This window comes from Ruditapes philippinarum, unplaced genomic scaffold, assembly GCF_026571515.1.
Source record: "Ruditapes philippinarum isolate M1 unplaced genomic scaffold, ASM2657151v2 ctg222_1_1_1_1, whole genome shotgun sequence".
Taxonomy (NCBI): Eukaryota; Metazoa; Mollusca; class Bivalvia; order Venerida; family Veneridae; genus Ruditapes; species Ruditapes philippinarum.
Genome location: NW_026858054.1, coordinates 96,209 through 111,974, shown reverse-complemented (window position 1 = coordinate 111,974; position 15,766 = coordinate 96,209). Strand labels below are relative to the sequence as shown.

At 31.1% G+C, this 15,766-nt stretch overlaps 1 protein-coding gene across 1 annotated transcript in view; it reads left to right on the top strand.

The window, feature by feature from the left end:
• LOC132751942 (sucrase-isomaltase, intestinal-like) overlaps positions 1-15,766 on the top strand; it is an 82,843-nt gene that overhangs the window by 12,184 nt on the left and 54,893 nt on the right. Inside the window, exons 5-15 of the mRNA XM_060742163.1 lie at positions 488-600; positions 995-1,120; positions 1,577-1,708; positions 2,925-3,071; positions 4,403-4,519; positions 5,091-5,217; positions 6,007-6,163; positions 6,699-6,832; positions 7,185-7,219; positions 7,841-7,957; positions 14,888-15,036. Of these exons, the coding sequence (XP_060598146.1) occupies positions 488-600; positions 995-1,120; positions 1,577-1,708; positions 2,925-3,071; positions 4,403-4,519; positions 5,091-5,217; positions 6,007-6,163; positions 6,699-6,832; positions 7,185-7,219; positions 7,841-7,957; positions 14,888-15,036 (1,354 nt within the window). The remainder of the gene's footprint in view (positions 1-487; positions 601-994; positions 1,121-1,576; positions 1,709-2,924; positions 3,072-4,402; positions 4,520-5,090; positions 5,218-6,006; positions 6,164-6,698; positions 6,833-7,184; positions 7,220-7,840; positions 7,958-14,887; positions 15,037-15,766) is intronic.

The window sequence follows — 15,766 nt, the reverse complement described above, 5'->3', positions numbered from 1 at the left end:
CCTATTGGATAAGTTGTCGGCCTCTCAACCCAGGGTAAACAGGTTCAAGCCTTACATATGTCATGGCCATGTTATAAATAACAAATAACACCACTGTACTGGTTAGTTCCATGAAACAGACTCCAAAATGATCAATATAAGTTTCATGAACTTGTTTTGCAATAAAGCCGAAATCAATTTGTTTAAACATAAATAATATTGGTTGATTATTAGCACATATATTACAATGGACTTAATCTTATACATTACTAGTTTTTATCTAACCTTATTTATTAATTGGTTTTATGATGATTAAGTTTGTAAATTTAAATGGTCATAGCAATATGTTTGTTTATTGCAAAGCTTGTTTGTGTACACTATCATTATGTTTGCTGAACTTCCATTTCTGCAGACATTTTCATCTGATAAAGCTGATATTTCATCAAAAGCATCAAAACATTAGAGTACTGGTGTGAAACTATATATTATATTTAATTAAATTTTACAGAGTACAGTTTTAACCCTCTACCCATGTTGACATATAGAACAATAGGTGGTATTCTAGATTTCTACATGTTTCTTGGACCCGAGCCAGAAAATGTTGTCCAACAATATACTGGGGTATATTTTTTGTATATACATTTTTTATTTTATAATTTCAAGGTTAAATATGTTATTATATTATTACATATTCATTAAAGTGATCTTCTTCATAGAAATCAGTCACATTAAAGAAAGGTGTTTCATGATGTCATCTTATTTTACATTTTTTATAATAATAAAATTTTTTGTCAAACATGTTAAATATTAAGTCTGTTGATCATTTAAAGTAAATAGATCAGGTGTAAATTGTTGCACAAGAATTTTATTTCAACTATGTATTAACTTTTTTACCATACCTAGATCATAGAAATAACAAAAAAAATCCTTTTATTAGTAAATGTCTCTGAATACATTATCCAAATATGTTGTTTGCATCAAGCTTGATTATACAACATTGTTTTTTCTAATTTAGTTGGTTGGACGACCATACATGATGCCATATTGGGCTCTGGGGTTCCAAATATGTCGCTATGGTTACAAGAACACGGCAGAGATTGAAGCTGTTGTAAACAGTACAAAGGAATATAATATTCCTCATGTAAGTTTATATAAGGATTTAGTGTTACTAGAGCATGATATGATGATATTTCTGTTGTCTAAGGTTGAACAAAGCTTCAGAATTATCCTTTAAATATGTTTAATGAGTAATTTTTGTTCACATGACCTCAATTATATCTTAGAAAATAAGTGAATAAGTAATACAAATGATCAAATAATGCATAGTTATAAATAAATTATGTCATGATGTGCCAACTGGTACAGAGCCAGGTCTGTCTGTATCTTTGTATAATGACAAGTTGACAAAGCCAAAGAGAGAAAAGAAACTAATAAATAAAAGTTTCACCTAAATGCAAAGTTAGTGAAAATAAGTGGCCAGAAAATTAAGGAAGCAACAGATTAAACTATGTTAGAGATATCTGTCCATATACAGTTTTCTTTAATCTTGTGTAGTACATGCACCAAATCTGCAATATTTCTAGTATTTACCTTGCAGGATGTGCAATATGCAGATATTGACCATTTTGATGCTAACATGGATTTTACACTGGACAAGACAAACTTCGGTGATTTACCTCAGTATTTCACCAAATTGAGGGAAAATGGCATGAGAACTGTTATTATTCTGGTAAGTGACTTTTTCTTTCTTTATTTTTTTAATTTGCTTACTGTAAATTCACTTAATTTTGTGGACATGAAATTTCATGTTTTTTTTCAAAGAACATTTTTGTGGGTACTTAAATTTGTAGACAGTTTTTCTAAAGGCATAATGTAAATAATGTGATGCAAAATATTCTTACAGCATACATACACAAAAATGAAATTTTGTTGGATCTTAAATTCATGGATTGACCTATCCACAAAAAAAATGAAAATTAAAGTTTCCCACAAAAATAATGCAGTATTCCTGAACAGAAATTTATTGTGTTTTTAATGATAATGTGAGATGTGGCAAATATAAAGTAGAGGTAGTAACCAAAGGTTCCATTGCTTACATGATGTAAACACCAACAAACATATCCCTAGTTTAAAGTCTTAATTTTCTAATTTTGTGGGAGAATTTCGAGTGTGGAATCATAGGAGCCAGGTTGATTATTTAAACTCTTGGATTTGCCGGTCTGACTGTGATAGGGAATTCAATCTGGCTCAAGCAATAAGATTTCAGATAAAGTTTATTCAAATACTAGTGTAAAATTCTAATCCAAAAGGGTATTAAACTGAAGATATATGCCAAAGTTTGTGATGATATAAAGATCTTCATTGTTGACTGAAGAATTGTGAAATTTACATTATATTAAGATAAGCAATGGTTTGGTCTCTATTAAATAAAAAAAATGAAATTGAAATATTAAGGGTTTTTAAAACATTGCTATTTGTTTGACATACATAGCAAAGAAAACTTTTCTAAGATGGATAGAGATAAATATTTGAACATTGTTTTTTTTTTAGTATTTTTAAGTTTTAAAAAACAAAAACAAAATGAAAAGATATATATACATATTTAGTCTCAAAAAAATTATTCATTTATCATGCATTGGAAAAAAAAATGGAAGAACCAGATTTTAAAATGTTTATTGACCTCATCCAAGTGTAAGCTTTGGCATCACACTTTTTGAATGGGAATAGATTGAAACATCACACACTTATGTTAGAGCATGATAGGTCACTGACCAAGGTCCATAACTCTAGCATAGTGACAGAATTATTTTTGAACTTTGAAAATTTTACATTATTCAGGATCTTGTTTTTTTTGTTGTGCCCTGACTATCTATAGTCTATAGATATCCTACCAACAACTCTTGTTTAAAAATGACGTTGTATGATGTGTATCATTACTTATTTAGGATCCGGCATTTATTAGTAGCAAGAAAGGGTATGAGCCGTATGATAACCTGACTGCCCTCCGAGGCTCGGTGATGTGGCCGGAGGAACTAAATGTAGCAGACGAGGACATGGATTCAACAAGAGCTTTACTTGGTTACGTAAGTCATGTAAGCCAGTCTAAGCATGCACATTATATAAAACCTTAGCACTATGATAATTTGCTCAGCACTTGAAAATATATATATGTAAATGCTTTGTTTGGGCACAAATGTAATCTTTTAACTTGCATATTCGTTATCATTTGCACAGCACTGTTATTCATATTACATGTATTATGTTTTTTTGTTTTAATTAGTTTATCTCAATTATGACAACCATTTAGCATGCACATCACATAATATCTTAGCACTATGATAATTTGCACAACACTGGTAAGATTATTTGACAATGCATGCCTTAAGTAGTGGGATCATGTGGATAAATTGCTCAGGACTTGATTTATACATATTTGTATTTTACTGAGTTGTGCAATTCACTTAAGCCTTTAACAATTGATTGGTTTAAACATATTTTATTTGTCACACACAAGAACATATTTACATATTTACATACATAACATTTAATACAATCAATACAAAAAAGAATTAGACTGGAAGCAATATAATACTTATTGAAATCTTTTCCTGCTTGATTGCATGAACAAAATATAATAATAATTTTCACAGCTTATAATTATTTATTTATGTGTGTTTTTTTTTTTGCTGCTTTAGACATTATGTAAGATTAATAAGCCTGTTTGCTTGCACATGATATATTGCTGATGGTAGCTACTAAGTTAGCTATGAGAGAAATGTTAACTTGCTGGCTTGATTAATAATATCTGTCATATTTTGCGGTTCGGATCGGAATATCTGTCCCGAGGTTACCTGCCCTTTTGGCGGTAACGAGGCTTGCCGATCCGAATCGCAAACATATGTCAGATATTTTTTCTTGCATATTCTACCATATTCCATTATATTTTAAATCATTTATCTTTAATTTCAATAGAAATTTATATCATTACAACTGTAACTATTTTCTTACGACAGTGTACGAATTACAACTTCATTCATAATGGTAAAATGACGTCATCCTAAGCGTGCCATTGTACAGCACGCGACTCATCTGGCACCCCCCATGCCAGATGAAATTTCCGGCATGAGTAAAACTCACGGAAACGCCAGTCTGATATGCAAGAAATAGTTAGTTATCTAAGCATTAGGCACTGACAGCTTGTAAAATTTGCATATTATATGGTGCTTAAGTGTTTACATTGTACTTGAAAACAAATTTCTTTTATATTTCTAATTGTATGCACATTCAATGTCAAATGAGAGATTGTTACCACTAGCAACTGATTTACATTTTTAAAACATTGTTTATTCTTTTAATGCACCAGAACATGAACACAGTGGATAAATGTTGATTTTTAGCTCGTTTTTAAAATTTACATATATAGGTGTGGCCAAGTGGGAAATCAGTATTTCCAGACTTCTTCAAGAAAGAAACACAAGACCTATGGTCCAAGTTGATTGTTAAACATCGTAATGTTGTCCCATTTGATGGCATGTGGATTGTAAGGATTTCTAGTATTATTAAATCTTAAAATTATACAACTTTCTATTTCCTTATTACCTTATTGCTTAGGTTTAAGGCTTGATTTGCAACAGAATTGTTAATAGTTAAAGTGACTAACTAGTTATTTTAAGGATTGTTGACCACATGGGTTCAAGGATTGCTGACTGTGTGGGATCAAATCCCGTCAAGGGCAAGCAATTGTTTCCGAGAGCAAGATACTTTACAGTCATTGCTTAGTACTGGTTAGTTCCAGGATTGGATTCGAGAGTGTTTCATTAAGCTTATAGCTTCCAATACAATCAAACTAAAATAAATTGGTATAAACTAAAAACTAACTGGAAGAAGCAGTTTATAATATTGTTTTAGCTACAAAATCATGACACTTAATTATTTCAATGATTTTAAATAGCTTGTACAAAGAGTGTTTATTGAAGTTTTCAGTTTTAAATGGCATAATTGATTATCAGGCATAATTTATATAAAGTTATCTTATAGTATGGCACTGTTCAGAATGAAAGGTTTTGTGATTTTTTTGTAATCATGGCTGCTTTTCTCTCATCATTGTTTAGGATATGAATGAGCCTGCTAATTTTGGAACAAATCTTGAGAAACCATGGAACTGGCCAGATAATGTTAAACCATGGAGTCTACATTGTCCTATCAACAATCAGTATGAGGATCCTCCATATAGAACAAGTATAATCTTTTTTTTTATTGAACAAGTATTAAAGTGTAAACTCCTTGTAGAACAAGTATAATCTTCTTTATTGAACAAGTATTAAAGTGTAAACTCCATATAAAACAAGTAAAATCTTTTTTATTGAACAAGTATTAAAGAGTGAACTCCTTGTAGAACAAGTATAATCTTTTTTTATCGAACATGTATAAAAGCTAGTGTAAACTTTATATAGAACAAGTATGATCTTATTTATTGAACAAGTACATGTATAAAAGAGAACAAGTATTATTACTTTTTATTAAACAAGTGTAAAAGTGTAAACTCTATACAGAACAAGTATGATCTTTTTTATTTAACAAGTATAAAAGTGTAAACTCTACATTTAAAAGTTGCATGCCGCAAAATGAGCAAAATATGTCAAGAGAATTAAACTTGAGAAAAATGTACTAAGATTTTAAGAATAGTAAAAATATTCAAGATACATGTTAAGTGTGATAAATGCCTGATTTCACAGTATTGTATCATCATATTGGTGCTGTGTGACTAATGCAGTAAGCACAAACTTAACCAAATTTTAAGGTCAATACCCAAGACCCATAACTATGTCATGTACATTTTTTTATTGAATTTGTAATTCTTACATCATACAGGCTCTTATTTTACTGACAAATACTGAGAATAGTCAAGCATTCTGTCCTATTGACAGCTCCTGTTAAAAATGTATGTCTTACAATCAAGATTTACTAATTTAATTTGTGTTAGTCTTAATGAATGCATTTATAATATTCATATGTATTTAACTTTAGAGGCTGGATATGGCTTTGATAATGCAACATCTGGATTTGAGGGTAGAATAAGTGACAAGACAATATGTATGGTCAGTAGACAGGGCGATAATGGGGAATATAGACACTATGATGTCCACAGTCTGTATGGCTGGAGTGAGGCCCCACCCACTTTGAAGTAAGTTATTACATGAATTAAAAAATATATTCTTAATTTTTTTAGTGCCAGAGTGACATATAAAATAAAGATATACAACACAAATTATAAAAATGAGCATGTAATGTATGTGAATATTCATTTATTATGCTTATGCACTTTCACACTCATGTACTTATAAGGACTGCTCATCCAGAAGATTTTCTTTGTAAGATTTTAGAAGATCAAAGATACAACATGTACTTCAACTAAATGATGTACGTTTTGAACTAATCTGGCAATAACTACAGGCCTATGAGACAGATATAGAGGCAGGCCAGCCTGCATATATATGCATTCTAACACAAAATCTAAATTGTCTATGGATTGATATTGAAATACCTAAAATTGATATTGAACTGTTCCAAATTTAAAGTTGGGCAAGTCCATGTAACAAATGTAGCAGGATAATGGTTAAAAGCATCTACAGTGTAAAGTAATTTTGATTGGTATTGGTAGAGATGGACAATTGCATGGACCTGTAACATTTTTAACTTATCAATATATATTTTTGCAGGGGTATGAGAGAGGCCACAGGTGAGAGAAGCTTTGTGTTGTCAAGATCAACATATCCTGGAAGTGGAAAATATGCTGGACATTGGCTAGGTGACAATGATGCTGATTGGTCGGACTTGAAGAAATCTATCATAGGTCATCATTATTAAATGTTAATACAACTCAGTAGTGTCACATCAAGACCAGCAACTGCCATACCAATAATTTCACCTGAAACGGCACTTAGAGCCCTCTTAACCCACACCTTTACAGATTACAGCTACAAGTTGCTGCTTCAGTTTCCGTAACCACATTAGGCACCTGCAAATTTTTTGTTAAACTTGTCAAAATAGCTTTTACTTTCACTCTTAAATAATTGAGTTAATTGTCATTTTGTCTCCTTGCAACATGACAGCTTTTTTTAAGGTTTAAAATGTGGAGAAAAGAAACAACAAAACAACTTTCAAATTCAATGTTGCTTATTAAATTGAAATATATTTTCTTTCAGGAATGCTTGAATTTAACCTTTTCGGCATACCATATGTAAGTATATGTAGAAACTTTCTTTTTCTATGTAAGATGTTATATTTGCTAGGAACTTCATAATTAATTTTTACTTTGTGTTGTCATCTTAATAATGTCTCTAATTAATTAAAAATTTCAAAGGACCATAAAGCTCATGTGTCAATGAAAAAAACCAACAACAATATTCTGTTGAAAATTTATTGCAAAAAGTCTCCTTATCATAGAAAATTTTAACTTAATAAGAAAATCTTTTGAGGCATAACTATGACCCAAGTCCTTTAACCCATTATTTGCTTTTCCATTTTTGGAAGAGCCCATTAACAATTTTGTGAATTTGAAGTATGTCAGCCAAAAGTATAGAGCCTGTTCAGATTACACAGATGTGCAAGCAGTCACTTTGCTGTATACTGGTGGCAAAGGCTAATCATTATCAATATTAATATTGGTTAAAATAGTTTTAGTCAGAGATATGTCTGTTACACTTTTTGATGAAATTCATTGAGATATTTGATTTCAAATGCAATATTTTATCTTGTTAGATATCTAGGTCATTTGAGATAAAAAAAGATATATACTGATATTTCTAAATTATATTTCTTCTGAATTTTTTTATTCTAAAATGAAATGGTGTATATTCAGGTAGGAGCAGATATATGTGGGTATTTTAATGATGGGTCTGCAGAATTATGTAAAAGATGGCTACAACTGGGAGCTTTCTATCCATTTAGTCGTAACCACAACCAAAAAGATGCCAAGGTAACCTTACATTTCTGTGTCAGCAGTCCTCAGTTTAATCAGTTATAGATAACATCTTCTTTAGTTGAATTGATAAGTTTTATAGGGTATGGCTTGCTGAATGTAATATTATTCAGCTGGATTTGTTTGTTGATGGTTTAAATGATACAATAACATTTATACAAAAATGTAAAAGGCAGTTTAATCTTAATTATTTTAGCTCAAATGTGAAGAAAGCTTGAAGCTTATTTTGAACTGTATCAAGTCTTTTTCTTAGAACTAACCAGTACTGCTGTCAAATGAAGACATTTGATTGTAGCCTCAATAGGACTTAAACACATTATCTCTGAGCTGACTTGCTTAAACCTTAATTACTAGACAGCCATTCCACCTTGTTGTAAACTGTTTTCATTGTCATGATGTATGATATATAGTACACAATCCTCCCATTGAGAATAAGGATGATCTATATTGTTGTAGTTTTAGCAAGGCACCTGGTTAAGGTTTGATTTAATGATTGAGTTTAAATGAGAATTGAGCCCTCATTTGTTGTCATTATTTATTACTATAAATCTGTTGGGGCTAGACTGTGTATCAGTCTGGGAGATTTTAGTTTGGTAACTCTGTCAACGGGTACCTGCATAAATTATGGACAGGAGGCCTGCAATTGTTGTGTTTAGGGAACTCAATCAATGGTTATCATTATAAATATTCCAGGAATCAGTCTGTTTGTTTCTGGTACAGTTACTTGATCAGCACTTGTCGTCATAAATATTGAAAGCTTAGATTTGTCAATTAACACTAGGGTAACCTCCAAATATGGAGAGACAAGGTATTTCATATAAATACCGGTACAAGATTTTCTAGGGCAGTCTAGATTGAAGATTGAAGAACTAGATTCAAAATGCAAGAGTAAGATTGTAAGAGCTAGAGTTGGGATAGGGATTTTTGAGAGTTAATTATACAGTGACTTATCAACCATGTGTGAGGAAGAAAAACTTTGTAACTTTAATTATTAATTGTAGAGTAGAAATTTAGGACACTTTCAAATAAATAAACAGTGAAATGAAACGGAAAACAGTTATTGTGTATTTTTATGTGGAATTATGGAAGTAGTAGAAATTATAAATTACAAGAGAGAAGAATTTATAACAATATGAAACAAATTTAGCCAATGAGTTGATAAGTTGGTTTAGTCTTTCCACAGTGGTTCCAAAAATTTATGCTGTTTTGCAATTTTTCGATGTCCCGGATACGTTATTATGTATTCATAACTTTAGTTAATCGGTACTTTTGGCAGAAATTATCTGCCAATGCTTAAAACACTAGAAAATATGCAAAAACACCACAAAATGTGATTTTAATACCTTACACCATTCTCAAAAATATTCAAAATCGGTCTTTTTGCCCTGTCGCTAGAACGGTAGTAATATTTTCAAATGAGTACTATTAACATCAGTTAAGAAATTTCTAAGAAAAAAAACTTTTTCTCAGTAACTAAAATAGACCTACTGTACTTAAAAAAGGAAAATATCTATCCAGTTAAAACCTCATAGCCGCGGGGTTTGATATTCATGTCTCCAAAATAATTAACTTCTGTTACAGTTATCAAATTTGTTTGTATAAAGGTATGTACTTTTCAAGAATGTCGTGATTGGAAAATAATATCAGGGATTTTGTTTTTAAAATTGTTAAGACCCTTTTATTATTTCAAGTTAATATTCGGGGGTCGAAAGCCCAAACATAACATTTCATTGTTTCTGAGAAAAACAAAAAAACGTGTTTAACTTTTCCGTGACCCAAAAAATCGTTAGGAACATTGCAAGTAGATAACTTCGCCCTATAAGGTTCATAAATTTTTTAAGGCTAACAGAAGATGGTGAATGGTGTTTATTATTTTTAAAATGTGATATTTAAATATTGAAAAATCGTTTTTCAAAGAAAAACATTTTTTAACTTCCCGTTTACTGTTAACTTCCCCTTTACAAATTTTTGGGTAATTGTTACCTACCTATGCTAGAATGATTTAAAAAGAATATTTGAAACACTTCCAAAATATCTTTTAGAAGCAAAGCCAGCATACTTTTAAAATGCAAAAAAGTGCAATAATATTTAATTCAAAATTAGCTTTTTATCCGTTTAAACGGGGGTGAGTGTTTCATTTAATTTTCCCTTTCCCAATTTTCCCCCAAACCCAAAAGTTTAATTCAAAAAGAAAGTTAATTTTTGTGAGAAACTGTATTTCTGTAAATGGGGGAAATGTAGAAATTTTTTGAAATCTTTTGTATTTTCAATGTACAAAACGTGATGTTTGCTAATGTCGAGGAAAATGTTTATCTGCACGGAAAGGGGAATTTAAATTTCCCAAAAATTGTTTAAAAATTCTTTTGTTTTGCAAAAAAAGTAAAAAAAGTGTTTTTAACAATTTTTTTTATAAAAAGCAATGAAAGTTATTACCTTTTCGTTTTTTTTTAAATTTCCCAATTATCGGGGCCCCCAAAAAAAATTTTGTTTTTTAGAAATTCAAGAAAAGGGTAACAAATTTAAAAATTTAATTTTGGGCGGTTTTTTCTTCCTTTTTCAAAAAACCTTTCTTTAAAGGGACAAAATTATTTGACAGAAAAGTAGCACTCTATCCCACATAATAAAAAAAAAAACAACTTTCATGTGACATTTAGCTCGACTTTTCTGCATAATGTAAAGTGTGTGGTAACGGAAGTTAATAGGATTCTGCTGTTTCAATAACCAGTTTTGATCTCATTGATACAGAATAATAATCATTGGATTTTGGCAAAAACTAGAATTTTTTGTGGTGTTATAATGACAAATGTTATATATTTTACTTGAATTAAGCCAAAGTTATACACACCTTGGTTAAGATTTTTCTATATGAAAAGGGGAGCTACCACTCGCCCGGCGTCGGCGTCGCGTCAAGGCGTCGGCGGTTGGCGTCACTTTTATTTCGTACCAGAAGTATTACAAGTATGGCTTTGAAACTTACCATACTTGTTCACCATCATAACCTCCATCTACAGACAAGAGTACATAACTCTGTCAAGGTTTTTGACAGAATTATGGCCCTTTTTTGACTTAGAAAGTGTATTGAGCTTGGTTAAGTTTTTTTTACCACCTCACTTTATTTTCAAAACCATTGGAGGTATTGCTTTGAAACTGACCATACTTGTTTACCATCACGACCTTCATCAACAGACAAGAGGACATAACTCTGTCAAGATTTTTGACAGAATTATGCCCCTTTTTGACTTAGAAAATACATTGAATATGGGTAAAATCCACTTATTGCCTTAACCCTTTGAGATATTGCTTTTGAAACTTTTAATGCTATTTCACATCATTACCCCCATCTGTACGCAAGAGAAGGTAACTCTGTCAAGGATTTGTTTTAAAAATTAAGGCCTTTTATCGACTTAGAATCTTGGTTAAGTTTTTAGTACCAGTCCACTTTTTGACTGAACTGTTTGAGATATTAATTTGAAAGTTGGAATACTTGTTTACAATCATGATTCCCAAACATGTCCAGGAGAAGGTAATTCTGTCAAAGATTTTATTTGAATTATGGCCCTTAACTGTCAACGTTTTGTATTATAGGCAAGCACTAAAAAACTTAAAAAATCTAAAAAAATTCATTCCTATCCACTTGTTCACTTTACCATAAATTATGTCATAATAAAATAATTCTTCACTAAATATCTTAATGCTCATGGCCATTGTTCACTTTAAAAATACAGAGATTCTTGTATTGCCTTTTACTGCAAAAACTTTTTTTATTGGCAAGCAATAAAAAAGTCGAGCGCGCTGTCTTACGGACAGCTCTTGTTGTTCTTATCCTTAGTTATGTGTTGGCCATATCTATAAAGCGATGGTCATTAAAGAGCTAAAAGAAGCATATATTTTACCAAATTGACTGCAATTATTAAAATAATCCACTTCTATATAATACAACAACAAATATGTATTAGATAATTAGTTTGTATCATTTTCTTTTATATTTTCACCAAGTTTAATGTTATCATTTTATCGGAATCAAAATTGGACCCGCTTCATGACCCCTTAGGCCCTTTTTAATGGAAAAAATTTAACTTTGGCCCTTTAGTATGTAAGGGAAAGGGAACCCCTTTTTTAAATTAATATATTTTTTGTTTAAGGTTTGGGGCCCTTTCCCAAAAATGTATTCTTGATTTTTGGGTTCCGATTTGAAAATGAAGCTGGTCTCTACATTGCTAAAATATTTTTTAGGACTTTTAAGGGGTTCCCAATAAAAACCCTTTAAATTCCCCCTTAATAAAATACACCCTTAAATATAATAATAAAAAAAAAACTGTTGTTTTTTACAAAAGGCCCCATGGCAATTTAAATAATTAAAGAGTATTTTTTTTTTACATAAAGCCATCATTTTTTAAATTTGATCCCAAGAAAACTTTGGAAGAAAGAAAAAAATGAAAAAATTGAAAAAAAATCCTTTTCTCTTCCTGGGGGAATTTGAAGTGGTAAATTTCAAAAGGGTTAACTTTGGGTTTTTTTAAATTTTTCCTTATAGATTTCATTATGAATCTCAAACCCCTAAAACCAAAGGATGATGGAAAATTTTGAATATTTTTCAAGTTAAGCCATTAATCGCCCCCAAATACCCCCTCTTTTTAATATACTAAATTTAGTTAGGGACTTTAGATATTTTTACGGCCCAAATATTTTAAATTTCCCTTTGAATATTGTAAAAATGTTTTTCTTAATTTTTCCTTTCTTTCAAAAAAAAAAATGTTTTTAATTCATTAATTTTTTGGGTTGTTTACAAATCGGGAAACTGAAACAGTTTACTTTTTAGATTTTTTAAAAATATGCTATTTTGGGTCGGACGTCAGTTGATGCTTTTGAAATCAAATTTTTTTAAAAACCATAAAAAAATAAAATTAAAAATTTTTGGGTTTAACATGTTCCCTTAAAAAAAATTACATATTATTGATACAATTTCTCAAGCAAATGCCAGTATTTGCTAAACATTGAGTTCCAAATATTTAACACTTGAAGCAAATCTTTTGTTTACGAAACATTCTTTATTTGATTTTTTTTTAAATTTCATTAACCTTTACATTGAAAAATAATATACCACTGTTACAAACATAACCCTGTTTCTTGGAAGGCACCTTTCCAGCTTGTATGCGTATGCTGTAGGACTTTGATGTTATTTTGTGTTGTGCACCATCATGCTGCATACAATTTACTTAACTTGCCCGATATACATTAGAGGCAAGTTATTTGAGGTAAAATATAAAATGTTTGACAGCAAATATCTGACAGTTTAACTTCCGTTACTGACCGTTACTGACTCTATATGTAAAACTAACAAGTACAAGAAAACATAATTTGATAACATTTGATAACAGTCAATGCCAATGGTTTCTATTGAATATGTATATAGCTGAATATGACAAAAGTGTAACACTCTTTCTTTTTTAGCTCGACTTTTCTATGAAAAGGGGAGCTATCCTACTCGCCCCGGCGTCGGCGTCGGCGTCGGCGTCGGCGTTGGCGTCACACCTTGGTTAAGTTTTTCGTACCACCCCACTTTATTTCAGAAGTATTACAAGTATGGCTTTGAAACTTACCATACTTGTTCACCATCATAACCTCCATCTACAGACAAGAGTACATAACTCTGTCAAGGTTTTTGACAGAATTATGGCCCTTTTTTGACTTAGAAAGTGTATTGAGCTTGGTTAAGTTTTTTGTACCACCTCACTTTATTTCAAACCATTGGAGGTATTGCTTTGAAACTGACCATACTTGTTTACCATCACGACCTTCATCAACAGACAAGAGGACATAACTCTGTCAAGGTTTTTGACAGAATTATGCCCCTTTTTGACTTAGAAAATACATTGAATATGGGTAAAATCCACTTATTGCCTTAACCCTTTGAGATATTGCTTTGAAACTTTTAATGCTATTTCACATCATTACCCCCATCTGTACGCAAGAGAAGGTAACTCTGTCAAGGATTTGTTTTAAAAATTAAGGCCTTTTATCGACTTAGAATCTTGGTTAAGTTTTTAGTACCAGTCCACTTTTTGACTGAACTGTTTGAGATATTAATTTGAAAGTTGGAATACTTGTTTACAATCATGATTCCCAAACATGTCCAGGAGAAGGTAATTCTGTCAAAGATTTTATTTGAATTATGGCCCTTAACTGTCAATGTTTTGTATTATAGGCAAGCACTAAAAAACTTAAAAAATCTAAAAAAATTCATTCCTATCCACTGAACCTGCAGTGTTCAAGGGTATCAACACAATTCAGTAAAATAATTCTTCACTAAATATCTTAATGCTCATGGCCATTGTTCACTTTAAAAATACAGAGATTCTTGTATTGCCTTTTACTGCAAAAACTTTTTTTATTGGCAAGCAATAAAAAAGTCGAGCGCGCTGTCTTACGGACAGCTCTTGTTTCATTAGTTTTGCGATTGTTTTCTTATAAGAAAATAGTCACGTTTTAAACCTGCTCACTTAAGTTATTCTCTGTTTTATTATTTTTATTAAAATGGTCTTTTGTGTCAAATATTCCGTATATATTTTATATATAAGATCTCTTCTGCTTGCCAATATGTTTTTATCATTGATAAACTGAGATCTAGAACAGTAAAATACTTCATATTTGACCCTGTTCAGAAGTTTAACTTCCGTTACATTGAAAATAAGGTGTACATTTTTGAGTCAAAGCAATTTGAAAATCTGTCACATTTGGTGAGCAATTGTTTGTAACAAGTCGCCTAACATATTTTACTTATTGAAAAAGTTGTTAAATCATGATTTCATGTTGATTGATTTTAAGTCATTTTTCATATCTGAAAACAGCATAAATTTCTGGATTGACTTTCCATTGTTTTTCATTTCCCTTTTTTAAGACATGAATACGATGTATGTAATATTTCAGGACAATCATCCTACAGTTTATGGTCCTGAAGTTGCTAATGCAGCGAGGGAAGCACTGGAAACTAGATACTGGTTATTACCCTATCTATATACACTGTTCCATAAAGCACACACAGAGGGCAGCACTGTAGTCCGACCACTGTTTCATGAGTAAGATCTTTATATGTGTATATTCATCTGTTTTTCTTAGTAGTTTAACCTTTTTGATGTTCATTTTTGTAGAAAAAAATTAAGTTATATGACCAAAAACATTTCAGACAATGCTTGCAATATTGGGATTTCTTTTATTACGGTTCGTTAAATTTTTAAGACAATAGACCCTTTGATTAAAGACTTTTTTAAAGTTACATCAATAGTGCAATACAGCAATGATTGAAAATGAAATGCAAAACTTAATAATGGATAAATTCTATATTGTATTCATACTTGATATAAATTATTTACAAGATATACTAAAAGAAGCATTCAGTAATTACTTAATGAGATTGTATGTATGTCACTGATTGTGCTTATAGTAGTTATGTGATTGTGCTTATAGTAGTTATGGCAAGTTATATACATGTACTAACATAACAACCGCCTCCGTGGTTGAGGGGTTAGAGTCGATGACTTCTAATCCAGGTACCTCTCTGGCGTGGGTTCGATCCCGGGAGATGCTTTGGTAGTTTAGCGCTGGGGAAGGAAGTCTAGTACTGGGGTAACTCTCCAGGAACGATGGTTAGGAAACTACCCGCCTATATGACTGAAATACTGTTGGGAAAGGCGTAAAATGAAATAAACAAACAAACTAACATCACAGAGCCAAGCTTAGTCACCATACTTAATCATTCAGACTGTACCTCAAACCTGTATTGTTGGGCTTTAAGATTTTACTATCAAA